This window comes from Scleropages formosus, chromosome 5, assembly GCF_900964775.1.
Source record: "Scleropages formosus chromosome 5, fSclFor1.1, whole genome shotgun sequence".
NCBI lineage: Eukaryota > Metazoa > Chordata > Actinopteri > Osteoglossiformes > Osteoglossidae > Scleropages > Scleropages formosus.
The window spans coordinates 27,134,271-27,161,112 of NC_041810.1; the positions used below are offsets into that span (position 1 = coordinate 27,134,271).

At 42.9% G+C, this 26,842-nt stretch overlaps 2 protein-coding genes across 2 annotated transcripts in view; both read right to left on the reverse strand.

Annotated features, from left to right (window-relative positions):
- LOC108942167 (mucin-5AC-like) overlaps window positions 1-6,998 on the reverse strand; it is a 29,952-nt gene extending 22,954 nt beyond the window's left edge. The window contains exons 1-10 of the mRNA XM_029251926.1: window positions 6,796-6,998; window positions 6,582-6,635; window positions 6,217-6,478; window positions 5,704-5,818; window positions 5,049-5,139; window positions 4,846-4,949; window positions 4,455-4,668; window positions 4,161-4,286; window positions 3,825-3,942; window positions 3,563-3,707 (exon numbers count right to left, since the gene is read on the reverse strand). Coding sequence (XP_029107759.1) covers window positions 3,563-3,707; window positions 3,825-3,942; window positions 4,161-4,286; window positions 4,455-4,668; window positions 4,846-4,949; window positions 5,049-5,139; window positions 5,704-5,818; window positions 6,217-6,478; window positions 6,582-6,635; window positions 6,796-6,952 — 1,386 coding nt within the window. The 5' untranslated portion in view covers window positions 6,953-6,998. The remainder of the gene's footprint in view (window positions 1-3,562; window positions 3,708-3,824; window positions 3,943-4,160; window positions 4,287-4,454; window positions 4,669-4,845; window positions 4,950-5,048; window positions 5,140-5,703; window positions 5,819-6,216; window positions 6,479-6,581; window positions 6,636-6,795) is intronic.
- A 2,620-nt stretch (window positions 6,999-9,618) lies between these two features.
- Window positions 9,619-26,842, reverse strand: part of LOC108942165 (mucin-5AC-like) — a 38,978-nt gene continuing 21,754 nt past the window's right edge. The window contains exons 33-49 of the mRNA XM_029251928.1: window positions 17,360-17,484; window positions 17,126-17,298; window positions 15,769-15,937; window positions 14,844-15,091; window positions 14,166-14,349; window positions 13,703-13,880; window positions 13,355-13,533; window positions 13,189-13,258; window positions 12,966-13,096; window positions 12,699-12,733; window positions 12,238-12,406; window positions 12,007-12,102; window positions 11,816-11,856; window positions 11,438-11,563; window positions 11,079-11,177; window positions 10,802-10,930; window positions 9,619-9,783 (exon numbers count right to left, since the gene is read on the reverse strand). Coding sequence (XP_029107761.1) covers window positions 9,619-9,783; window positions 10,802-10,930; window positions 11,079-11,177; window positions 11,438-11,563; window positions 11,816-11,856; window positions 12,007-12,102; window positions 12,238-12,406; window positions 12,699-12,733; window positions 12,966-13,096; window positions 13,189-13,258; window positions 13,355-13,533; window positions 13,703-13,880; window positions 14,166-14,349; window positions 14,844-15,091; window positions 15,769-15,937; window positions 17,126-17,298; window positions 17,360-17,484 — 2,317 coding nt within the window. The remainder of the gene's footprint in view (window positions 9,784-10,801; window positions 10,931-11,078; window positions 11,178-11,437; window positions 11,564-11,815; window positions 11,857-12,006; window positions 12,103-12,237; window positions 12,407-12,698; window positions 12,734-12,965; window positions 13,097-13,188; window positions 13,259-13,354; window positions 13,534-13,702; window positions 13,881-14,165; window positions 14,350-14,843; window positions 15,092-15,768; window positions 15,938-17,125; window positions 17,299-17,359; window positions 17,485-26,842) is intronic.

Here is a 26,842-nt window from a genome sequence, read left to right on the forward strand (position 1 = left end):
AACTTGAAAGATGCATTTACCATGTCACAGTCAGCAAGAGCTAAATAACATGTGTCTGTGCACTTAACAGTTTAAGGTCTGTAAAAACCTCAGACAAAGCTATAATAAGTAAAAAATAACAGTTCTATGGATCCTGATAGATTAAGAAGAAATGTTTTTCTGTTTGCAGTAAGCTACACGTAAATATTGAAAAGTTGAAGAAAAATGGACATAGAAGAAAAAAATTCTAGTAGCCCTTGGATATGAAAATGTGCAACATGGGGTGGATCTGCTCCTATTTATATTATGCTGTTATATTCCTTCATTTTGATGATGAAGTTATGTGAGAACAAGTGCAAATAGGTTTTTTTGTACACATGCACATGAAAGCATCAGCTAAGCAAAGATATATTTAAAATTAATATGAATATGGAAACCCGTTCGGGGTGCGTCCCCTCCCCCTTTATCCTTGCGCCCTGTGTTGCTGGCTCGCCACAACCCTGCTTGGGACAAGGGGTTGTATGCATTGTGTGTGTGTGTGTGTGTGTGTGTGATGAATATGGAAAGGAGGCTCTTCCAGTTTCACTTTCACTTTCTACTTTCACTGAGTTACGCGACCTCGGGCTGCTACACGTACCAGGCCCTAGGGCCATGGGATCGCCTGATGTTGCGGGCCAGGATTGAGGGCGCCGGAAACAGTGTGCAAGGCAGCGGAAGCGCAGATTTTTTTAATTGTCGCTGGGGACTTTAACCACACAAATCTGAAATCGGTGCTGCCAAAATTCCACCAGCATCTTGAGCTTGCACTCCGTGGTACAAACACTTTAGACCTTATTTACACAAACATTCTTGGTGCTTACAAGGTTGCAGCCCACTCCAACCTTAGTTACTTGGACTACATCACTTTTACATTAATCCCAGCATACAGACCACTCCTGAAACGTTCCAAACCAGTCTTGAAACAGGTGAGAACCTGGTCTGAGGAAGCCATCTCAGCACTTCAGGACTGCTTTGAACACACAGACTGGAATATGTTCAGAGAGGCTGCTACATACCATAACACCACAGATTTAGAGAAATACACAGAATCAGTGACTGGCTACATCAGCTTATGCATAGATGATGTGATTTCCTTCAAGACCACTACCACACATGCAAATCGGAAACCGTGGATGACTGCTGAGGTGCGCTCACTCCTGAAAACCCGAGACACTGCCTTCAGGTCTGGTGACAAGGCAGCCTACCTCATAGCAAGGGCCAATCTGTCACGGGCTGTCAGAGAGGCGAAGCAATAACTACACAGGAAGAATCCACTGTCATTTTGTAAATTCCATGGACACAAAGCACATGTGGCAAGGCATTCTGGCCATCACAGACTACAAAGCTACATCACTTGTCTGTGATGGTGACGCCTCGCTCCCAGACGCGGTGAGTGATTTCTACGCAAGGTTTGAAGCACAGAACAACATGCCAGCAGGTAAGACCACCCCAACTCCCACCAACCAGGTACTTTGTCTGTCTGTAGTAGATGTCAGGAAGACTCTGTCCAGAGTTAACCCACAGAAAGCTGCAGGTCCTGATGAAATACCTGGCCGGGTACTCAGGGAATGTGCTGTTCAGCTTGGAGATGTCTTCACAGACATCTTCAACATTTCCCTGAGCCAGGCAGTTGTCTCTGTGTGCTTCAAGATGACCACCATCATCCGTTTGTGTCCTATCTGAATGACTACCGACCTGTTGCACTCACACCTATCATCATGAAGTGCTTCGAGCAGGGCTTGTCATGGAACACATAAAGAGCAGTCTTCCCACCACGCTGAACTCATTCCGGTATGCCTACCATCCCAACCGTTCAACAGAAGATGTCATATCTGCTACCATCCACCTTTCTCTGACTCATCTGGACAAAAAGGACAACTATGTAAGGATGCTGTTCATTGACTTAAGTTCAGCATTCAATACAATCACACACACACACACACATTTTCAGAACCGCTTGTCCCTTACGGGGTCACGGGGAACCGGAGCCTACCCGGCAACACAGGGCGTAAGGGGACACACCCAGGACGGGACGCCAGTCCGCCGCAAGGCACCCCAAGTGGGACTCGAACCCCAGACCCACCGGACAGCAGGACTGCGGTCCAACCCACGGCGCCACCGCACCCCCTTCAATACAATCATCCCTCAGAAATTTATAACAAAGCTGAGCCTGCTGGGTCTGACCACCTCCCTCTGCAACTGGATCCTGAAGTTTTTGACTGGGACACACCAGTCCATCAGGATCGGAAACTCCACCTCCAGCACCACCACACTGAATACCAGTGCTCCCCAGGGCTGTGTGCTCAGTCCACTGCTGTTTACCCTGCTGACTCATGACTGTGCTGCAAAGTACAGTTCAAATCATATCATCAAGTTTGCTGACAACACTACAGCTGTGGGCCTCATCGGCAACAATGATGAGTCAGCATACATAGAGGAGGTGAACCAGCTCGCAGAATGATGTAAAGACAACAATCTGTCTCTTAATGTTGATAAGACTAAAGAGTTGATTGTTGACTTCAGGAGGACCCGAGTAGACAACTCACAATCACACATCAATGGAACAACTGTGGAGAGAGTCAAAAGCTCCAAGTTTCTTGGTGTACATGACGGAGCACCTCTCCTGGATTCTCAACACCACCTGCCTACCCAAGAAGGCCTAGCAGCATATTCACTTCTTACGGAGGCTGAAGAGAGCCAAATTCCCCCTTCTATCCTCACCACCTTATACAGAGGGACGATAGAGAGCATCCTGCCCAGCTGTCTCACCATGTAGTATGGGAACTGCACAGTCTCTGAGTACAAGACCCTACAGCGAGTTGTAAGAACAGCTGAAAAGATCATCGGAGTCCCTCTACCCACCATTGACACTTCATACAAAAACCTCTGCATCCTCAAAGCCACCAGCATTGTGGACGACCGCTTTCACCCCGTCATTGGCTCTTCACCCTGTTGCCATCTGGCGGGAGGTACAGGAGAATCCGCACCACCACCAGCAGACTCTGCAACAGTTTCTTCCCTGAGGCAGTCAGATTACTCAACACCCTGCTGCCTCCCAACATTCACCTGGCACAGTCAAACAGCTAACCCAGCATGACTCCATACACTACAAACTGGAGACAGTTCACAGCCCATGTCCGCATCCATGTCCTGTCCTCTATATTTATTTACTTGTACTCTGTTTTGTTGCACCATGGTCTCCGGAGAAATGACATTTTGTTTCACTGTATACAAGATATGTAGAGGAATGACAAAAGAAAAAACAACTTGAACTTGAATTTTTAGGAACTTAACTCAGTTAGAATTCAGAGTTTAGCACTTGAAGATTTAAAGAATGGAATATTTCACAGCAGGCCAATAGTAAAAGGACAAATTACTTCTATAACTGCTGAACAGCTGAATGTATCATCTATGAGTTGTCTGTCTGTGTACCACACACAAATAAGTGCAACAAACTACTTTTTAGAGAAGAATAGATATGTCACTCTGTCAATGACTGGTTTATGTAACTTTTGTGAAGCTCTACATGAATGATGTTTGTAGCACAGACCTTGGAGAGGACGTAGGAACAGTCTCCGTGGAAGCTGTATCTCTTTCCATCGTATGTGGTGATGTGTGAGCCTCCTTCCACAGAACAGGTTTGAGGACAGTCTTCATCCTGGCAGCTCCACTGGCCTCCAGAGCAGGTGCTGTTGGACATAAGCAGTTTGGCAACTGAAGTATATTCACATTACGGACAAATCTGTATGAGACCAATTCTAAAAAATGGTCCATGATCTGTTAAAGGAATGGAAGATCTAGCTCACCATTCTCTACAGTGGCTTGTGTAAGACTCTCCGGGACTGTATGCCTTTCCGTTGTGACTGCAAGGACATTTCTGCACTGGGATACAGCCACTGTGACTGATGTCATCGACAACGGTGCCTAACAGAAAGATGCGATCAATTTACAGCTTTGTCATGTACACTTCCATTTTTGGCATTAAATGAATTGCATGTAACTATCAAGAGATTTTATCTTCTTTCCTGCATTTCCGATTTAATGAGCCATAGTATCACACAAGATACTTCATCTCATCATTCATTTTATACCTCATCATATCATAAAAGTTTTTTTTTTAAGCTCAAGAGCAAGTGTTGTACCAGGTGGGCAGAAGCAGCCGTCAGTGCAGTGGTCTTCGCACAGCTGGCCTCTCTCTGGGTTGGAACACGTGTCGAGGCAAGGAATGCCACATTCCTGATACTCCATGTTGAAGGGACACGACTTGGCTGTGAGATGTAGAAAGACCACAACTGGATATCTTAAAACTGATCTACGAGCTTCAGCCTGTGTTCACTCAGTGTCTAAAGCTGTGTCAAAGAACATCTTTATCGATATATCTACATCTCAAGTCAGGAGGCTGGATCAGATTGTACTGAACATGCTGGAATGTGTACCGCAGAACTGGGCCGTTCTCCACTGCCGAGGTGTCCCCCCAGCGTGCACACACTGGCGGGAATATTCTGACATGGTGTTGCACAGACAGGAGGTGCTGTTGCTATCACACTGGCACATGTCTGCCACACAGGCCTTGATGAAGGAGTCAGTGGGGACCAAGTCTTTACAGTTGCTGAAGGCGGGACTGGAGAGCAGCTCTTCACACTTGGATGTCTGAAGTGCAAGGATGTGGTGATATTGGTGGGGAACAAGTGAACTGGTATATGTACAGTATGTACTTATGTTTATATGCATATAGCAAATGGAGTAAAATTTTAAAATGTATAAAACAAAGTGTCCAAGGAAAATATTTTAGTTGCTTGTCCACATATCATTGTTAAATCTAATTACCAAATCATCACAGTTCTTAGTTGGCTTTGTGAATTCTTCACAGATTTCTGTGGGCGCATCCATCTTCCAGAAATTTCCAAAATTGCTTGGAGTTAAATGCGTGTCTGTTGAAGATTTAGACAGTAAATTTTTATTCACAGTTCAGAGGAAGCTTTTTTTTCTTCACCTATACAGGTTGATGAACCTGTGTGACAGTAATTTACCATCTTTAATGAACTCATCATAGAGCTGGACCCCATTGAAGTCTCCACAGAGCCCACAGGTCTGGTTCCTATATTTGGTGTCAATCTCCACCTGTATGACAGCAAGTTCAGGGCAACTTATAAACAGGAAATGCAATCTTATAGTGATCTTTCTAAAATGTTATCTTTTATCTGTTTCAAAGTTATCTTGCTTTTCTTAAAGGGCTGGCTGTTAGCATGGAGGTTAGAGCTGCTGCCTTTGTATTCAAAGGTTGTAGGTTTGAGCATCCTCTCTAGCTGTAATACCCTCAGCATGTTACTAATCTTGAAATTTCTCTATTGGGTAGAAAAATTACCTGTGTGTATAAATGGTTAACCAATTCCAAGTACTTTAAGTTGGTTTGGAGAAATGTGTCAGTTAAATGAATAAATGTATATATTTAGTATTTTCATACTGGTAACAATTGGCTCTTTCCAAGTATTTCACTTTGAGATACAGTATATATAAGGAGAAACGTTGGGCAAAGTCAGCAGGTACTTGAAGTCTGTAATTCAGGCTACTTACATTCACTGCATTTTGTTACAGGCACCAGTGTTAGTGCAAATTATTTAGATGTAGAAAGTTTGACTTGCTCATTTCTCCCAGGTTCTACCAGGTTGTGTAAGAGTGCCTCACCAGAAGGGAGTCTTCTTTGTTCCATCTGAAAGTCAGCCCCAGCTTAGCTGTGATCGTCACATATGAAACACTCCTTTCAATGAGAACTCCATTCTTACTGAATGGCAGCAGAGCCCTGTAGAGAACAGAATTAAATTAGCGAGATGGATACACCACTGCTATGGCAAAACTGTGATGTATGTTTCTGGGTGAAGAAGCCATACCACATTTGGTGTTTGTCACAACATGGTATGACCATTAAGTAGCATAAGTACATGTATCTTTTCTTAACATAAATGTAAGTATGTGATTAACTATAAGGTCTGCTTTCTTATTACTTATAAAGCTTGGCACTTAGAGGTTAAGCACTGCAGTGTTCACAGAATGTATGATTTGATGCTCAATTTATAGCAATAGAAAATCTTTACAGGGTGTTGCAGTACATTTGCTTGGCTCTGGCATAAGTTATCACAGTAAAGAAATGTATATTTGAAAAAGTCAAGACTAATGTGATCTTCTCAAATAAGAACTCACGTCTCCTCATTGACTTTGATGGATTCTTTGGAGAGTACCACCACCGTGCCGTCCAGCTTCATGGTGATTTTACTGATGGTGGGCTGGTCTTCCACCACCTGGCGCCTCATCTGGATGTTAAAGTCCTCAAAGGTGCCCTTGCAGTGTGATGTCAGAATGTAATTGCAGCTGGAAGGAAGCTGAAAAACGTCACCATCGAATGTCTTGAAGTGGTAGTCCCCCCACGTGCTGCAGACCTGACCGTTGTGTGCTGGCCTCACAGCTGCAGTTCAGAAAATCAGTAGCATTAATTCAGTAAATTCTTTCAAAATTACTATTTCATCATTGTGTCAGTACCATCTGAAAAAGTACTTTGTACCCCTCACCTGATACAGTTACAGGGTTCATTGAAGGGACAATTGTCACCGCTGGGTTTCTGTCTGAATTATGAAGAAAAAATTTAGCACATTTTCAGTACATGGTGCAGTAGTACACACTTGAATATGTGTTTCGCTGGAAATTTTTTACAAATTAGGTTTTTCTTTTTTAGTTTTTAAGTTGTTAGTGTTTTTCAGTATTACTTTCAAATTTCATACTCACCTGAGCCAGAATGGTCATTGTTTTTGTTCTGCTGTGGACCATGTATCATTTCTCTCGAGTCACTGTGGTCATGGGGTTGGTTCTGCTTTGGGCCACCTATCACTTCTCTCGAGTCACTACGGTCATGGTGTTGGTTCTGCTTTGGGCCACCTATCATTTCTCTCGAGTCACTACGGTCATGGTGTTGGTTCTGCTTTGGGCCACCTATCACTTCTCTCGAGTCACTACGGTCATGGTGTTGGTTCTGCTTTGGGCCACCTATCATTTCTCTCGAGTCACTACGGTCATGGTGTTGGATCTGCTTTGGGCCACCTATCATTTCTCTCGAGTCACTACGGTCATGGTGTTGGTTCTCCTTTGGGCCACCTATCACTTCTCTCGAGTCACTACGGTCATGGTGTTGGTTCTGCTTTGGGCCACCTATCACTTCTCTCGAGTCACTACGGTCATGGTGTTGGTTCTGCTTTGGGCCACCTATCATTTCTCTCGAGTCACTACGGTCATGGTGTTGGTTCTGCTTTGGGCCACCTATCATTTCTCTCGAGTCACTACGGTCATGGTGTTGGTTCTGCTTTGGGCCACCTATCATTTCTCTCGAGTCACTATGGTCATGGTGTTGGCTCTCCTTTGGGCCATGAATCATTTCTCCTGATCCAGTATGGTCATCTCTTTGCTTCTGTTTTGGACCATCCATAAATGCTGTAGATAACAACATGCAAATATTCTTAGCCTGTTTTCTGAGAAGTGACAATTGATTACTCTTCAATAGCACAATATTTCAATATCAGTTTCTTAGTTGAAATTGCACAAGAAGATATGTATTTTGCAGTTTTACAAGATACCTATATATAAAGTGTTTCCTATTTCAAACAATACACATTAACAGCCTTGACCAAACACCAAAAAGTCAAGGTTTTTAACCACTTCAAAAACCTTTAAGGTCTTTGACCACTATGCCACCCGATGTTTATAGTGTAGCACATCTGATGTTAAGCTAACATTAGTACTTAAAAATCAGTATTGAATTTAAAAAAAAAATTACTTTACTGAAGAAGATCAGCAGTTTAATTTTTAACTTCTTTGATAATCTAAACAGTATTGTATTTATATTGTTGCAGTTGTTGAAAATTCCAGTTTTCTGAATTTAAAAAATAACATTATATTATGTAGGTTATTGTATGTAGTAAATAGCCTTCACCATTGTGTTACAGTACTTTAGCTTTGAACGGAAGAGCACTCACCTGTTTCCAAGGTGAGGAACGAAGCACACAGCATGGTCCACATCAGCACCCCTACAGGTACTCTGCTAGCCATCCCCATGATGCCGTCTGGCTGGTGGCAGGCTCCAGAGTTGAGAAGTGCACCTTTACTGACAGTTTTATACCAGCGGTCTCTGAGGAGGGTCTGAGGCGGAGCTCAGGATCATACATTTCGTGAGGATGTAGTTTGACACTGTTTTGTTTAATGCGATCTGTTTGTTTTAAGATTTCAAAAGCCGTGACTCAAGAAATCTTTTTTTTTTTTCTTTTTTTTTGTTTGTCGAGCTTTCCTTTGAGGAAGCTTGCAATGTTAATAAGTTATAATGGAACAGGGAACTAGAAAATTGTTCACATACCTTAAAGTAATTTTACTGAGGGTTATTTTTTCAAGGTCTTGTATGAGTAATACTGAGTAAATGTTGTTCTGATGTAGTCTTTGATACTGTGCAATATTTTTCAATATTTTTCTTGAATTAGATGCACAATAACTTATATCAATGACTCAAGGTGAGGCACTATTTCACTGGAAATTTTTACCATTATTGTCAGGAGAGAAGTTCTTTGCTAATCCAGGAACTGCATCCTGATTTTTTGTTAGGTTTATGGGCAGAGGTAGAGAGCGGTTTCTGTCTACATATTATGCTTCCTGACCCAGTGTCCATCTCCTGCTCTCTTAATACCCTGTCCAAATAGAAAGACTGTTTACTAATTTCAGCACCTAGGACAGGTGGCATTGGTTGCTTGGATGTATAATCCCTTTGTACAGGCAATGCAGGAACAAGAAACACTCCCAACAAATATACAAACTCACCATGATGATTTAAGAATTGAGATGCTTTCAGATTTTAAGCTCCTGTGTGCTTAATGTTCTCGTGGTGATAACTGAATAATGACACTTCTGTCACCAGTTTTAAATGTATGTGAGTTTCATGGTTTGCTCTTGTATGTATACTCAGACAACTCAGAGGATAATATCATAATCTTGTAGTAAGTCTTAAGATAAAATGGTTCTCAGGGTACTGAGAAGACTGCTGGAGATTTTTTGCTAAGCTTGCACAGTGGTTCATTCCACTCTTATTATATTTTTTACATTCATGACATGGTCTTAGAAGAAGATCTGGATATAAGTGACAATTTTAAAAGTAAAATGAAAATCATTGATACTGATGTCTGTATTCTAATTACTCTTTCAGTAGTGTGTAGGTAATCTCACGTTTACATGTTTTAATTTGGCAAATGCTTTTCTCCAAAGAAACATAAAACCTATAAAACAAATTTCACTAAGTAGGTTATTTTGTAGTTTTGTCGTTTATTTTACTTTTTATCAGAAGAAATAAATAGTCAGCGTTATATGCATTCATAGTTTATTGGTGAGTTTAATGCTTTTTTGACATTCAAAGTAACAAGATGAAAGAAACAAAAAGTCACAATCACTGTTAATATAATGAAAGATTAAGTAAACAGGCTGATGAAAGTAAAAAAAAAAAAAAAATCAGTAACCAAAAACAATCATAAATAGAGAATAAATTCAAATAAACATGTTTCTGTCATTGCTTTAGCTCATTCACTGTTTCCCAGGGGATTCTAGAGACTTGTTGCCTGAAGATACTTCACTGGGCGCACACTCAGTCTGAAGACAGCTACACTCTTCAATGTAGATGTAGGAGTGATTGAACTTTCTCCCATCTGTGCAGACCATTGACACTTCCTTCTTACTGGTGGCTTTCTCCTGACAGCAGGAGCAGGAATGTTGAAACAGTTGGGCTTCCAGGGAGTACCTGAAGCAATAAAAATGACAGAGAGGTTGGCACAATATGGCAGAACACTGGCACAGTATACACACACACACACACACACACACACACACATTGACTGAAACCACTCGTCCCGAGCGGGTTCGCGGTGAGTCGAGGCCCAACCCGGCAACACAGAGCGCAAGACTGGAGGGGGCGGGGACACACCCAGGACGGGACGCCAGTCCATTGCAAGGCACCCAAGCAGGACTCAAACCCCAGACCCGCCAGAGAGCAGGCACAGGCCAAACCCACTGCACCACTGCACCCCCCATACTGGTACTGTATTATCATAGAATCTAGCAATGCCACTGTCTGCAAGTTTTATACACGTGCTTGTCATGGCTTCCTTGAGCTAGTATTTATCTTAAATGAAGCACAGGTGTATCTGTGTAAATATAACTTTGAAACTGAATCTGAGAACTGTGGTGTAGCAGGAATCCAACTGGTTTGAATTTAAGTCGTTAGGGAAGGAGTGTTTGGATTCAAAGTGGGTGGAACCAAACGTATTGTACTTACATGGAGGAGGTTCCACAGGAGCCTCCACATGATGTTACGGGCACTGCTTCTGTGGAATGGCAGTCGCCGACATTGATGTATGTGAATGTTGTTGCTACGTTACATGGTTTCCATTGCGGAATACCTGGTGAGAAGGAAACAATTAGTCTTCCTCAGCAGCATATAAGGCAGTGTATAATCCACAGAATGTAACACACTGAACTGTTCAGTTCTTAGAGACAAAAACACTTTTTCAATGCTTACATGTGTGACAGCAGCCATCTGGAGCAAGCACTATAGTACCCTATTTGAGTGGAATAAGCAGGAAAAAAAAAAACAGGAAAATAACAGATTAGTATTTCAGGTACAAGTGGCAGTTGCTGATGTTTAAAGACACTGAGTTGTGGATGTTCTGGTGTTTGCTCGGACTGCCATGCACATGTCATTCGGACTCACAGGAACGCAATCCTTGGCATTGAATTCGGGGCACAAAATAGTAGCCTCCATGGAGATGAACTGGTGCTCGATCTGCACGCACTCGTATTTCACACACTTATTATTAGGGGGCGTCCAGACTGTACCAGGCTGCAAAATGGAAGGGGACATACATAAACGTATGAGTGGCTGTTTCATGTTACTTCCCCAGTAGTGGTACCATTTTTACCTGCTTTAACTATCTTATAAAACATGTCATTATTATTAAGTGAGATTTTCAATGGTGTGGTTCTTTCACCTGTATACTTTGCATGGTCTTATCTGGCAGCACAATGATGCATGCAATCTGTACACACGTTCCACAGCACTGCCCAGGAACTGGCTGGTACTCATAACCCTGCAGAGGAAAGGAAATGACACTCATATGCAACTTTCTTCTGAATTTCTTTCCAGATAGAATTTCTCATTTAGGCTATCCTCTGTAATAGCTGATTTCTCACTTTCAGGTTGCCACTTCATCTGTAAGTTTAAAACAAAAAGCTGATATTTGTAAAATACTTTTCTATGATAAAGTGGACTATTTTTTGTACTGTTTTCATCCTGCCACAGTGATGTCAGAAAATAAAAGCAACGAAGTATCTCTCCAAAGCCCCTTACCAGTGGGCATTGCATGTCACAGGAAACTGGTTTACAGACAATGATGTGCAGATCGGTGTTTGGATCCTTTAGCGTGGAGTCACAGATGCACAGCTCACATGTCCCCTCAGGCACAACTGTTCCCAGCTTTTGGAAGGAACAAAATGGACAGGCACATGCTTTAAGTGGTGACTACATGAACCCATTCAATACCATTCCCATTCCTCACTCAGAGAGCCTTTTTCGACTGTACTCATTGATCAAAGTATCATAAGTATTGTTTCACATTCTAATAAAAAATAGCAAAGAAACTCAAAGACACAGGAAGGATGTTTTTTAATCTCATGGAGTTGGCCTCTCCCTGCAAGGTTGATGCTTTTCTGAAAACTGTGGTCTCACCTGGTATTCCGAGTTGTTGAAAACACAAACTTCTTTTGGTACTGTGAATAAAGGCAGCGTTGTTAGAGGAGTAATACTGCTAGCACTCTTACGATGGTTTCGATGACCAATGAGAGAGTGAGTGAAGTCTGAGACGAAAATACATTTGTACATGATTTATAGATTTTTATACCATATTTTGAGGAACTCACTGCAATGATAAATAGGACAACAAGGTCCCATTGTTGTTTCTGTTTGGAATCCAACAGGGCAGGGTAGAATATCTGGGCAGAGATTTGGATTGCATTCTGTTGGGAGAGATGACAACAGTGAACAGTTAAAAAAGAAAGAATGTATTTTATTGATCCACTGCTGGAATCAGCATTGCATATAAGGTTTTTTTTTCTACAACAGAGAAAATGCTCCTGCTGAGTGTTACCTACCGCATTTCGTAGTCTGGCAGCAGCCAACTGTCTCATTGACCTTCACCTGTCCCTCCTTGGTGCAGATGACCGGGGCTGCAGTGGGGCAGGTCAGCGGATTGCAGACGACTGTCAAAGTTTCTGAGAGACACACGCATTCTTGGCAATCACTGACCCAGGTGGAACCAGCCTGGCAGAAAAAAGAAGAGGTGAAAAACCCACAAAGTGCAAGCAGCAGTAATCAGTGCTTCAGTACATCTTGCAGAGATTTTATAAATGCTATGTGATGTAACTGTTAAAGCACTGAAGTCAACGCCTGCTGGTTTAGTCTATTACAAACTGTAACATCTTTGGGATTTTATCTCAATAAGTGAAGAATTTATAAAATGACCAAATATATCATCTTCTGGAATGGAGACATGAACTGATTGACAGTGGTATGAAACACAAGAAAAGTAATATTCTTGATTGATTCTAGTTACCTCTTCCCATTTATTATTGGGCAAGTGGCAGACATCTGTTGGTTCAAACAGAAAGAAAAAAAAACAGTTAGTTTAGCTGGTTACAAGACAAAACTGGTTACAAGTGTGTACTTTCACTGTGTGTATGTAGCTTGTTATATCAATACAGACCAGTCTAGACCTAACATTCCTGCTCACTATTAGCCAAATGTTAGCTTAGATCTGTTTGTGGCCAAATTGTTGTCTGAATGTGCCTCAGTCATGGGGAAACAGAATCGCAGTACTCACCACAACTGTGCAGACAAACATTTGAGCTAGGACTGGAAAGAGTGGTACCCGGAGGGCAATAGCACCCCTCCTCACGCAGAGTATCCATCACGCTGAACTCGTTGTTGACTGCCAGGAACTTTGTATTGTATCTGTAATGATAATTAAAATTAAATGAGAACATGAGATCGTACAAAACAAAATGTCATACTAGGGCAAGTAAGGGACAAACAGCATATCTAACCTGGAGTTGCAGGTTGGTTCTATCAGTGGACCACAGGGCTCGTACACTCTCGGGGATTCACATTTGTAGTCTGAGGTAAGAAATGCAATTAATTTTCATTACATCAACAGATGCCTGAACAAAGCATCAATCTTTGCTGCACAGGCATATTGAGCAATATTCTCACCGCATTTTCCATCTGTATAACTCCTCCAGTCAATACATATTCCTTCAGCTGCGCAAGCTGCGGCATAGATCTGCAAACTGCTGCATCCAATGGAGGTGTTTATCATGTGACATGAGTCAAACTTGCAACCCTCGTAAAATGGCTCAACAGAGATGACATCGTGGCATTTTTCAAAGACCCTGAAGGAAAGGAAATTTTAAAATTAAACACAAAAATTGCAGAATTTTCTAATAATTTCCTTCTAAAAAGCAAGATGTACTAGTATAGAATAAGTGGTCAAAATCAGGTACATTTCATAAAACAATTTTTAAGAAGAGCTACATGGGTTGTTCACGGAATAAGCTTTACCGGCTATGAAGCACTTTACAGATTGCTGGGTCACAGCCTGGTGGTGCTGGTGGTGTGGGTGCCGGTGGCAAACAGTGTGTGTCGTTGAAAGGCCAGTGGCGTGCCATGTCACCACAGGAGGACTCAATCGTCCCGTTTGGCAGGCGGCAGTCATCCTTGCGGTTGTTGTCACATGTTCCTTACAGGTGTTGGGGAATAACTTGTTAGACAGAATTCATATTTCCATTCATTATACCAAGTTTGGACTTCATCTTCATGTTTTTGATGACTACCCTATGGAAGTCAACACTGACTGATATTTCCGATAAATGCTGTAGCAGTATAAAAGCATAATAATATAAAAGCCTGTGTTCAAGTGCTCTGTGTCACTGCGTGAGAAGAGCGTGCTATAAAAAATTAATTGAATTGAATATGAAGAACAGTGCTGGTCAGAAGTGGGTGGGAATAGAAACATCAAACTTACCACACTGTCCCTCCGTGTTGTTGTAGAACTTTGAGAATGGCAGCTGGATGCTAAACATCATGCCTTTGAACTTCACCCATGCACTAATTGCCGGTATATATACCACGGTTTCAATTCCATTTTCAGTGATTCTGAAGTCGTTGTTTTCGTAGGCCGGGGTGACGAGTTTGTGATTGACATAAATCTGAAACATTAAAAAATGTACCAATTTAACAGCTCATGATTTATTCCAAATAAAAGCAAAATTAGTTCATTAGTAAATTAATTCTTTAAGTACACACACACACACACACACACACACACACACACATTTTCAGAACCGCTTGTCCCATACGGGGTCACGGGGAACCGGAGCCTAACCCGGCAACTCAGGGCGTAAGGCTGGAGGGGGAAGGGGACACACCCAGGACGGGACGCCAGTCCGCCGCAAGGCACCCCAAGCAGGATTCGAACCGCAGACCCACCGGAGAGCAGGACTGCAGTCCAACCCACTGCGCCACCACACCCCCTCTGATTCTTTAAGTAATTTTTGAAAATTAATTGAGCCTTTAGGATTACTTGCAGAGTGTACATGATACATCAAATATTGAATGTGACAGTGTTTAAAATGTCGTTTAAGTTGTACTGGTCTTTTACTATTATTTAAGCAGAAATAAGTAAATTAAAACAATCAAGTACCAAGTTTTCAAATATTCCATTGATTTCCTTCTGTGTCATGAAGATCTCGTAGGATTTGTAGAAAACAGTTAGAGATTTAGGACAGGAAAGCCCATTGGGGGAATCACAGTAGTAGTTCTCAATGACAACACTGAATTTGTATCTCGGGTCAATCTCCTTGACCAGAACATATGAACAGTTTCCTTGGAAGCTGTAGTACGTGCCATCAAAGGTGATGTAATGGGGGTCTCCCCATCCAGAGCAGATGCCTGTGGTGACAAGAGAATTAGTTATGTTTCCTTACATTCTTAATTGTGTTCCTCAAGAGAAAGAGAAAATAGATGGTCTGGAGAACACTGGAGGTTTTGAGATGAATTCTTAAAATTTGGCAAAGGTGGGCAAAGCATGTCATTTAAAAAAAATTGCCGGTTTTATAGCTATGAAATATTATTAAGCTCTTAAATATACTGTTAAATAAACATCAAACTATACTATTTACTTATCTGAAACATCCATGTTTGTCAAACCAAACATTCATTCTGTTTAAGTGTTTTATTATTTCAATAATAGTACTGCTCTACTGCTCTGTCATGAAACTGCTTAAATAATGGAAACTTACATTTAGTAATATAAAACAGTAAAGTCTACTCCGTATAGGCAAATAAATATTTCTGTTTATTTTGATCACTGTTTTTCTTGTAATATAAAACTTACAATATGAAACAGAAGAGCATTTGCTTGAAGCCAGTAATGAGAATCTGGTTATTACCTGTTTGATTACTGTCTGGTTAGATATTGTATATTTTTTCACTGTGTAAGTGAGAAGACTACTCAAAATTTAAGTGTGTGAATAATTGCTTTAGTCACAATTTAAAGTTTTCTGTCAAAAGGGTTTTGTATATCTTTGTTTCATAAGCCAGTCAGTGATACAGTGACTTCAACTTACACTGGCATTCATATTTGAAGCAACATCCAGACTCATCATAGACCTTAACTGGACTGTAGGTGTTCTGACAGACAGGTTTTATCACAGGTGGACATTGCAGTGGTCTCACAACAACAGACCCATCAATGCATGTAACATTCTGGCAGCCCTCAAGCTTGGATTCACCATTCTGGCAAAACAGAGATACTGTTAACAATCCTTGTACAGGCAGTTACTGTATATATATTTGTAATACACTGTACATTTAAATAATGTAGAACTGAATAATCCTCATTTCCAAGAAGGTTGCTTATTCAACATGTTATTAATTAATTTAGGGTTACCTTTAGTGGTGGGGTGTAGTAGAAACAGTTTGATGGCTTCGAGGTAGATACGGTATTTGTGGACAAGCTGGTGGGAGACTGTGTGGTTGTGGATGGGCAAATGACCGTGGTTGGAGACGGCGATGGAGGAGCTGGAGTGCTGCAGAGCCCAAAGTGTTTCTCTATTGTGCAGTTCTTAAGACAGACAGCACTGAAGCACCACCCTCCATGATCAGTAACATTGTATATTATTGTACCTGTTGGAAGTAAAGAGAGAGAAATTAAAATGATTAATATCAGTATGTGGTTTTCTTCAAATAGAAGCAAGAAAAGTACTTGAAACATTTGAAAATAAAATAGAATATAGAATTCAACTTACCAGGTTCATGTGATGTGCCATTGACATCACAACATTTTATTGAATGCGCTGAAGTGAAGGTGCTTGTCACTGTTGTTCCTGTTTTAACAGAAAATGTCGAACTTCTTGTGGTGATTGTAGTTGGTGTTGTTGAGCATGCTGGAGATGGACTGCAGCACTCCACTCTAATCTCATAGTCTAAACACTGTTGCTGAAGACCTTGATTTTTATTCAGGCAAATTAATCCAATTGAAGGGCTGCACACCACATCCTGTCCCAACTCTGAGAGAGGAATTGCTGGGAATTCTTTAGCTCTGCATTGAATAGCTACTGGATTGCTGCAAATGTTGACCCCAGAGTCAATAATCTTCTTGATGGATTCGTTGTCTCCACCTTTTGGACCAGATGTTGGCTGACCCACATCTATCCATGGGGACCATACGCACATGTTTCCATGTATACATTTTGTAGTTGGAGAAGTTACTAGTGTTGTTGGTGTTGTCGTTGATGGGGTTGTCGTTGTTGTTGTTGATGTGGTGGTTGGGGTTGTTAGGGTTGTTGAGGTGGTTGTTGACGGAATGGTTGTCATTGGTGTTGTTGGACATGCTTTAGATGGACTGCAGCATTCCACTCTAATCTCATAGTCAAAGCAGCTTTGCTCAAATGGCTGGTTTTTGTTCAGGCAAATTAGTCCTACAGATGTGCTGCACTCCACATCCTGTCCCAACTCTGACAGCGTAAGCATTGGGTACTCTTTAGCTCTGCATTGAATAGCTACTGGATTGCTGCAAATGTTGACCCCAGAGTCAATAATCTTCTTGATGGATTCGTTGTCTCCACCATCAGGGCCAGATGTTGGCTGACCCACATCTATCCATGGGGACCATACGCACATTTTTCCATGTACGCATTTTGTAGTTGGAGAAGTTACTATTGTTGTTGGTGTTGTCGTTGATGGGGTTGTTGTTGTTGTTGTTGTTGATGTGGTGGTTGGGGTTGTTAGGGTTGTTGAGGTGGTTGTTGACGGAGTGGTTGTCATTGGTGTTGTTGGACATGCTTTAGATGGACTGCAGCACTCCACTCTAATCTCATAGTCTAAACACTGTTGCTGAAGACCTTGATTTTTATTCAGGCAAATTAATCCAATTGAAGGGCTGCACACCACATCCTGTCCCAACTCTGAGAGAGGAATTGCTGGGAATTCTTTAGCTCTGCATTGAATAGCTACTGGATTGCTGCAAATGTTGACCCCAGAGTCAATAATCTTCTTGATGGATTCGTTGTCTCCACCTTTTGGACCAGATGTTGGCTGACCCACATCTATCCATGGGGACCATACGCACATTTTTCCATGTATACATTTTGTAGTTGGAGAAGTTACTAGTGTTGTTGGTGTTGTCGTTGATGGGGTTGTCGTTGTTGTTGTTGATGTGGTGGTTGGGGTTGTTAGGGTTGTTGAGGTGGTTGTTGACGGAATGGTTGTCATTGGTGTTGTTGGACATGCTTTAGATGGACTGCAGCATTCCACTCTAATCTCATAGTCAAAGCAGCTTTGCTCAAATGGCTGGTTTTTGTTCAGGCAAATTAGTCCTACAGATGTGCTGCACTCCACATCCTGTCCCAACTCTGACAGCGTAAGCATTGGGTACTCTTTAGCTCTGCATTGAATAGCTACTGGATTGCTGCAAATGTTGACCCCAGAGTCAATAATCTTCTTGATGGATTCGTTGTCTCCACCATCAGGGCCAGATGTTGGCTGACCCACATCTATCCATGGGGACCATACGCACATTTTTCCATGTACACATTTTGTAGTTGGAGAAGTTACTATTGTTGTTGGTGTTGTCGTTGATGGGGTTGTCGTTGTTGTTGTTGTTGATGTGGTGGTTGGGGTTGTTAGGGTTGTTGAGGTGGTTGTTGACGGAGTGGTTGTCATTGGTGTTGTTGGACATGCTTTAGATGGACTGCAGCATTCCACTCTAATCTCATAGTCAAAGCAGCTTTGCTCAAATGGCTGGTTTTTGTTCAGGCAAATTAGTCCTACAGATGTGCTGCACTCCACATCCTGTCCCAACTCTGACAGCGTAAGCATTGGGTACTCTTTAGCTCTGCATTGAATAGCTACTGGATTGCTGCAAATGTTGACCCCAGAGTCAATAATCTTCTTGATGGATTCGTTGTCTCCACCTTTTGGACCAGATGTTGGCTGACCCACATCTATCCATGGGGACCATACGCACATTTTTCCATGTACGCATTTTGTAGTTGGAGAAGTTACTATTGTTGTTGGTGTTGTCGTTGATGGGGTTGTCGTTGTTGTTGTTGTTGTTGTTGATGTGGTGGTTGGGGTTGTTAGGGTTGTTGAGGTGGTGGTTGGGGTTGTTAGGGTTGTTGAGGTGGTTGTTGACGGAGTGGTTGTCATTGGTGTTGTTGGACATGCTTTAGATGGACTGCAGCATTCCACTCTAATCTCATAGTCAAAGCAGCTTTGCTCAAATGGCTGGTTTTTGTTCAGGCAAATTAGTCCTACAGATGTGCTGCACTCCACATCCTGTCCCAACTCTGACAGCGTAAGCATTGGGTACTCTTTAGCTCTGCATTGAATAGCTACTGGATTGCTGCAAATGTTGACCCCAGAGTCAATAATCTTCTTGATGGATTCGTTGTCTCCACCATCAGGGCCAGATGTTGGCTGACCCACATCTATCCATGGGGACCATACGCACATTTTTCCATGTACACATTTTGTAGTTGGAGAAGTTACTATTGTTGTTGGTGTTGTCGTTGATGGGGTTGTCGTTGTTGTTGTTGTTGTTGTTGATGTGGTGGTTGGGGTTGTTAGGGTTGTTGAGGTGGTTGTTGACGGAGTGGTTGTCATTGGTGTTGTTGGACATGCTTTAGATGGACTGCAGCATTCCACTCTAATCTCATAGTCAAAGCAGCTTTGCTCAAATGGCTGGTTTTTGTTCAGGCAAATTAGTCCTACAGATGTGCTGCACTCCACATCCTGTCCCAACTCTGACAGCGTAAGCATTGGGTACTCTTTAGCTCTGCATTGAATAGCTACTGGATTGCTGCAAATGTTGACCCCAGAGTCAATAATCTTCTTGATGGATTCGTTGTCTCCACCATCAGGGCCAGATGTTGGCTGACCCACATCTATCCATGGGGACCATACGCACATTTTTCCATGTACGCATTTTGTAGTTGGAGAAGTTACTATTGTTGTTGGTGTTGTCGTTGATGGGGTTGTCGTTGTTGTTGTTGTTGATGTGGTGGTTGGGGTTGTTAGGGTTGTTGAGGTGGTTGTTGACGGAGTGGTTGTCATTGGTGTTGTTGGACATGCTTTAGATGGACTGCAGCATTCCACTCTAATCTCATAGTCAAAGCAGCTTTGCTCAAATGGCTGGTTTTTGTTCAGGCAAATTAGTCCTACAGATGTGCTGCACTCCACATCCTGTCCCAACTCTGACAGCGTAAGCATTGGGTACTCTTTAGCTCTGCATTGAATAGCTACTGGATTGCTGCAAATGTTGACCCCAGAGTCAATAATCTTCTTGATGGATTCGTTGTCTCCACCATCAGGGCCAGATGTTGGCTGACCCACATCTATCCATGGGGACCATACGCACATTTTTCCATGTACACATTTTGTAGTTGGAGAAGTTACTATTGTTGTTGGTGTTGTCGTTGATGGGGTTGTCGTTGTTGTTGTTGTTGTTGTTGATGTGGTGGTTGGGGTTGTTAGGGTTGTTGAGGTGGTTGTTGACGGAGTGGTTGTCATTGGTGTTGTTGGACATGCTTTAGATGGACTGCAGCACTCCACTCTAATCTCATAGTCTAAACACTGTTGCTGAAGACCTTGATTTTTATTCAGGCAAATTAATCCAATTGAAGGGCTGCACACCACATCCTGTCCCAACTCTGAGAGAGGAATTGCTGGGAATTCTTTAGCTCTGCATTGAATAGCTACTGGATTGCTGCAAATGTTGACCCCAGAGTCAATAATCTTCTTGATGGATTCGTTGTCTCCACCTTTTGGACCAGATGTTGGCTGACCCACATCTATCCATGGGGACCATACGCACATTTTTCCATGTATACATTTTGTAGTTGGAGAAGTTACTAGTGTTGTTGGTGTTGTCGTTGATGGGGTTGTCGTTGTTGTTGTTGTTGTTGATGTGGTGGTTGGGGTTGTTAGGGTTGTTGATGTGGTGGTTGGGGTTGTTAGGGTTGTTGAGGTGGTTGTTGACGGAGTGGTTGTCATTGGTGTTGTTGGACATGCTTTAGATGGACTGCAGCATTCCACTCTAATCTCATAGTCAAAGCAGCTTTGCTCAAATGGCTGGTTTTTGTTCAGGCAAATTAGTCCTACAGATGTGCTGCACTCCACATCCTGTCCCAACTCTGACAGCGTAAGCATTGGGTACTCTTTAGCTCTGCATTGAATAGCTACTGGATTGCTGCAAATGTTGACCCCAGAGTCAATAATCTTCTTGATGGATTCGTTGTCTCCACCATCAGGGCCAGATGTTGGCTGACCCACATCTATCCATGGGGACCATACGCACATTTTTCCATGTACGCATTTTGTAGTTGGAGAAGTTACTATTGTTGTTGGTGTTGTCGTTGATGGGGTTGTCGTTGTTGTTGTTGTTGATGTGGTGGTTGGGGTTGTTAGGGTTGTTGAGGTGGTTGTTGACGGAGTGGTTGTCATTGGTGTTGTTGGACATGCTTTAGATGGACTGCAGCATTCCACTCTAATCTCATAGTCAAAGCAGCTTTGCTCAAATGGCTGGTTTTTGTTCAGGCAAATTAGTCCTACAGATGTGCTGCACTCCACATCCTGTCCCAACTCTGACAGCGTAAGCATTGGGTACTCTTTAGCTCTGCATTGAATAGCTACTGGATTGCTGCAAATGTTGACCCCAGAGTCAATAATCTTCTTGATGGATTCGTTGTCTCCACCATCAGGGCCAGATGTTGGCTGACCCACATCTATCCATGGGGACCATACGCACATGTTTCCATGTATACATTTTGTAGTTGGAGAAGTTACTAGTGTTGTTGGTGTTGTCGTTGATGGGGTTGTCGTTGTTGTTGTTGTTGTTGATGTGGTGGTTGGGGTTGTTAGGGTTGTTGAGGTGGTTGTTGACGGAGTGGTTGTCATTGGTGTTGTTGGACATGCTTTAGATGGACTGCAGCACTCCACTCTAATCTCATAGTCTAAACACTGTTGCTGAAGACCTTGATTTTTATTCAGGCAAATTAATCCAATTGAAGGGCTGCACACCACATCCTGTCCCAACTCTGAGAGAGGAATTGCTGGGAATTCTTTAGCTCTGCATTGAATAGCTACTGGATTGCTGCAAATGTTGACCCCAGAGTCAATAATCTTCTTGATGGATTCGTTGTCTCCACCTTTTGGACCAGATGTTGGCTGACCCACATCTATCCATGGGGACCATACGCACATGTTTCCATGTATACATTTTGTAGTTGGAGAAGTTACTAGTGTTGTTGGTGTTGTCGTTGATGGGGTTGTCGTTGTTGTTGTTGTTGATGTGGTGGTTGGGGTTGTTAGGGTTGTTGAGGTGGTGGTTGGGGTTGTTAGGGTTGTTGAGGTGGTTGTTGACGGAGTGGTTGTCATTGGTGTTGTTGGACATGCTTTAGATGGACTGCAGCATTCCACTCTAATCTCATAGTCAAAGCAGCTTTGCTCAAATGGCTGGTTTTTGTTCAGGCAAATTAGTCCTACAGATGTGCTGCACTCCACATCCTGTCCCAACTCTGACAGCGTAAGCATTGGGTACTCTTTAGCTCTGCATTGAATAGCTACTGGATTGCTGCAAATGTTGACCCCAGAGTCAATAATCTTCTTGATGGATTCGTTGTCTCCACCATCAGGGCCAGATGTTGGCTGACCCACATCTATCCATGGGGACCATACGCACATTTTTCCATGTACGCATTTTGTAGTTGGAGAAGTTACTATTGTTGTTGGTGTTGTCGTTGATGGGGTTGTCGTTGTTGTTGTTGTTGATGTGGTGGTTGGGGTTGTTAGGGTTGTTGAGGTGGTTGTTGACGGAGTGGTTGTCATTGGTGTTGTTGGACATGCTTTAGATGGACTGCAGCATTCCACTCTAATCTCATAGTCAAAGCAGCTTTGCTCAAATGGCTGGTTTTTGTTCAGGCAAATTAGTCCTACAGATGTGCTGCACTCCACATCCTGTCCCAACTCTGACAGCGTAAGCATTGGGTACTCTTTAGCTCTGCATTGAATAGCTACTGGATTGCTGCAAATGTTGACCCCAGAGTCAATAATCTTCTTGATGGATTCGTTGTCTCCACCATCAGGGCCAGATGTTGGCTGACCCACATCTATCCATGGGGACCATACGCACATGTTTCCATGTATACATTTTGTAGTTGGAGAAGTTACTAGTGTTGTTGGTGTTGTCGTTGATGGGGTTGTCGTTGTTGTTGTTGTTGTTGTTGATGTGGTGGTTGGGGTTGTTAGGGTTGTTGAGGTGGTTGTTGACGGAGTGGTTGTCATTGGTGTTGTTGGACATGCTTTAGATGGACTGCAGCACTCCACTCTAATCTCATAGTCTAAACACTGTTGCTGAAGACCTTGATTTTTATTCAGGCAAATTAATCCAATTGAAGGGCTGCACACCACATCCTGTCCCAACTCTGAGAGAGGAATTGCTGGGAATTCTTTAGCTCTGCATTGAATAGCTACTGGATTGCTGCAAATGTTGACCCCAGAGTCAATAATCTTCTTGATGGATTCGTTGTCTCCACCTTTTGGACCAGATGTTGGCTGACCCACATCTATCCATGGGGACCATACGCACATTTTTCCATGTATACATTTTGTAGTTGGAGAAGTTACTAGTGTTGTTGGTGTTGTCGTTGATGGGGTTGTCGTTGTTGTTGTTGTTGTTGATGTGGTGGTTGGGGTTGTTAGGGTTGTTGATGTGGTGGTTGGGGTTGTTAGGGTTGTTGAGGTGGTTGTTGACGGAGTGGTTGTCATTGGTGTTGTTGGACATGCTTTAGATGGACTGCAGCATTCCACTCTAATCTCATAGTCAAAGCAGCTTTGCTCAAATGGCTGGTTTTTGTTCAGGCAAATTAGTCCTACAGATGTGCTGCACTCCACATCCTGTCCCAACTCTGACAGCGTAAGCATTGGGTACTCTTTAGCTCTGCATTGAATAGCTACTGGATTGCTGCAAATGTTGACCCCAGAGTCAATAATCTTCTTGATGGATTCGTTGTCTCCACCATCAGGGCCAGATGTTGGCTGACCCACATCTATCCATGGGGACCATACGCACATTTTTCCATGTACACATTTTGTAGTTGGAGAAGTTACTATTGTTGTTGGTGTTGTCGTTGATGGGGTTGTCGTTGTTGTTGTTGTTGATGTGGTGGTTGGGGTTGTTAGGGTTGTTGAGGTGGTTGTTGACGGAGTGGTTGTCATTGGTGTTGTTGGACATGCTTTAGATGGACTGCAGCATTCCACTCTAATCTCATAGTCAAAGCAGCTTTGCTCAAATGGCTGGTTTTTGTTCAGGCAAATTAGTCCTACAGATGTGCTGCACTCCACATCCTGTCCCAACTCTGACAGCGTAAGCATTGGGTACTCTTTAGCTCTGCATTGAATAGCTACTGGATTGCTGCAAATGTTGACCCCAGAGTCAATAATCTTCTTGATGGATTCATTGTCTCCACCATCAGGGCCAGATGTTGGCTGACCCACATCTATCCATGGGGACCATACGCACATTTTTCCATGTACACATTTTGTAGTTGGAGAAGTTACTATTGTTGTTGGTGTTGTCGTTGATGGGGTTGTCGTTGTTGTTGTTGTTGATGTGGTGGTTGGGGTTGTTAGGGTTGTTGAGGTGGTTGTTGACGGAGTGGTTGTCATTGGTGTTGTTGGACATGCTTTAGATGGACTGCAGCATTCCACTCTAATCTCATAGTCAAAGCAGCTTTGCTCAAATGGCTGGTTTTTGTTCAGGCAAATTAGTCCTACAGATGTGCTGCACTCCACATCCTGTCCCAACTCTGACAGCGTAAGCATTGGGTACTCTTTAGCTCTGCATTGAATAGCTACTGGATTGCTGCAAATGTTGACCCCAGAGTCAATAATCTTCTTGATGGATTCGTTGTCTCCACCATCAGGGCCAGATGTTGGCTGACCCACATCTATCCATGGGGACCATACGCACATTTTTCCATGTATACATTTTGTAGTTGGAGAAGTTACTAGTGTTGTTGGTGTTGTCGTTGATGGGGTTGTCGTTGTTGTTGTTGTTGTTGTTGATGTGGTGGTTGGGGTTGTTAGGGTTGTTGAGGTGGTGGTTGGGGTTGTTAGGGTTGTTGAGGTGGTTGTTGACGGAGTGGTTGTCATTGGTGTTGTTGGACATGCTTTAGATGGACTGCAGCATTCCACTCTAATCTCATAGTCAAAGCAGCTTTGCTCAAATGGCTGGTTTTTGTTCAGGCAAATTAGTCCTACAGATGTGCTGCACTCCACATCCTGTCCCAACTCTGACAGCGTAAGCATTGGGTACTCTTTAGCTCTGCATTGAATAGCTACTGGATTGCTGCAAATGTTGACCCCAGAGTCAATAATCTTCTTGATGGATTCGTTGTCTCCACCATCAGGGCCAGATGTTGGCTGACCCACATCTATCCATGGGGACCATACGCACATTTTTCCATGTACACATTTTGTAGTTGGAGAAGTTCCTATTGTTGTTGGTGTTGTCGTTGATGGGGTTGTCGTTGTTGTTGTTGTTGATGTGGTGGTTGGGGTTGTTAGGGTTGTTGAGGTGGTTGTTGACGGAGTGGTTGTCATTGGTGTTGTTGGACATGCTTTAGGTGGACTGCAGCATTCCACTCTAATCTCATAGTCAAAGCAGCTTTGCTCAAATGGCTGGTTTTTGTTCAGGCAAATTAGTCCTACAGATGTGCTGCACTCCACATCCTGTCCCAACTCTGACCGCGTAAGCATTGGGTACTCTTTAGCTCTGCATTGAATAGCTACTGGATTGCTGCAAATGTTGACCCCAGAGTCAATAATCTTCTTGATGGATTCGTTGTCTCCACCATCAGGGCCAGATGTTGGCTGACCCACATCTATCCATGGGGACCATACGCACATGTTTCCATGTATACATTTTGTAGTTGGAGAAGTTACTAGTGTTGTTGGTGTTGTCGTTGATGGGGTTGTCGTTGTTGTTGTTGTTGTTGTTGATGTGGTGGTTGGGGTTGTTAGGGTTGTTGAGGTGGTTGTTGACGGAGTGGTTGTCATTGGTGTTGTTGGACATGCTTTAGATGGACTGCAGCACTCCACTCTAATCTCATAGTCTAAACACTGTTGCTGAAGACCTTGATTTTTATTCAGGCAAATTAATCCAATTGAAGGGCTGCACACCACATCCTGTCCCAACTCTGAGAGAGGAATTGCTGGGAATTCTTTAGCTCTGCATTGAATAGCTACTGGATTGCTGCAAATGTTGACCCCAGAGTCAATAATCTTCTTGATGGATTCGTTGTCTCCACCTTTTGGACCAGATGTTGGCTGACCCACATCTATCCATGGGGACCATACGCACATTTTTCCATGTATACATTTTGTAGTTGGAGAAGTTACTAGTGTTGTTGGTGTTGTCGTTGATGGGGTTGTCGTTGTTGTTGTTGTTGTTGATGTGGTGGTTGGGGTTGTTAGGGTTGTTGATGTGGTGGTTGGGGTTGTTAGGGTTGTTGAGGTGGTTGTTGACGGAGTGGTTGTCATTGGTGTTGTTGGACATGCTTTAGATGGACTGCAGCATTCCACTCTAATCTCATAGTCAAAGCAGCTTTGCTCAAATGGCTGGTTTTTGTTCAGGCAAATTAGTCCTACAGATGTGCTGCACTCCACATCCTGTCCCAACTCTGACAGCGTAAGCATTGGGTACTCTTTAGCTCTGCATTGAATAGCTACTGGATTGCTGCAAATGTTGACCCCAGAGTCAATAATCTTCTTGATGGATTCGTTGTCTCCACCATCAGGGCCAGATGTTGGCTGACCCACATCTATCCATGGGGACCATACGCACATTTTTCCATGTACACATTTTGTAGTTGGAGAAGTTACTATTGTTGTTGGTGTTGTCGTTGATGGGGTTGTCGTTGTTGTTGTTGTTGATGTGGTGGTTGGGGTTGTTAGGGTTGTTGAGGTGGTTGTTGACGGAGTGGTTGTCATTGGTGTTGTTGGACATGCTTTAGATGGACTGCAGCATTCCACTCTAATCTCATAGTCAAAGCAGCTTTGCTCAAATGGCTGGTTTTTGTTCAGGCAAATTAGTCCTACAGATGTGCTGCACTCCACATCCTGTCCCAACTCTGACAGCGT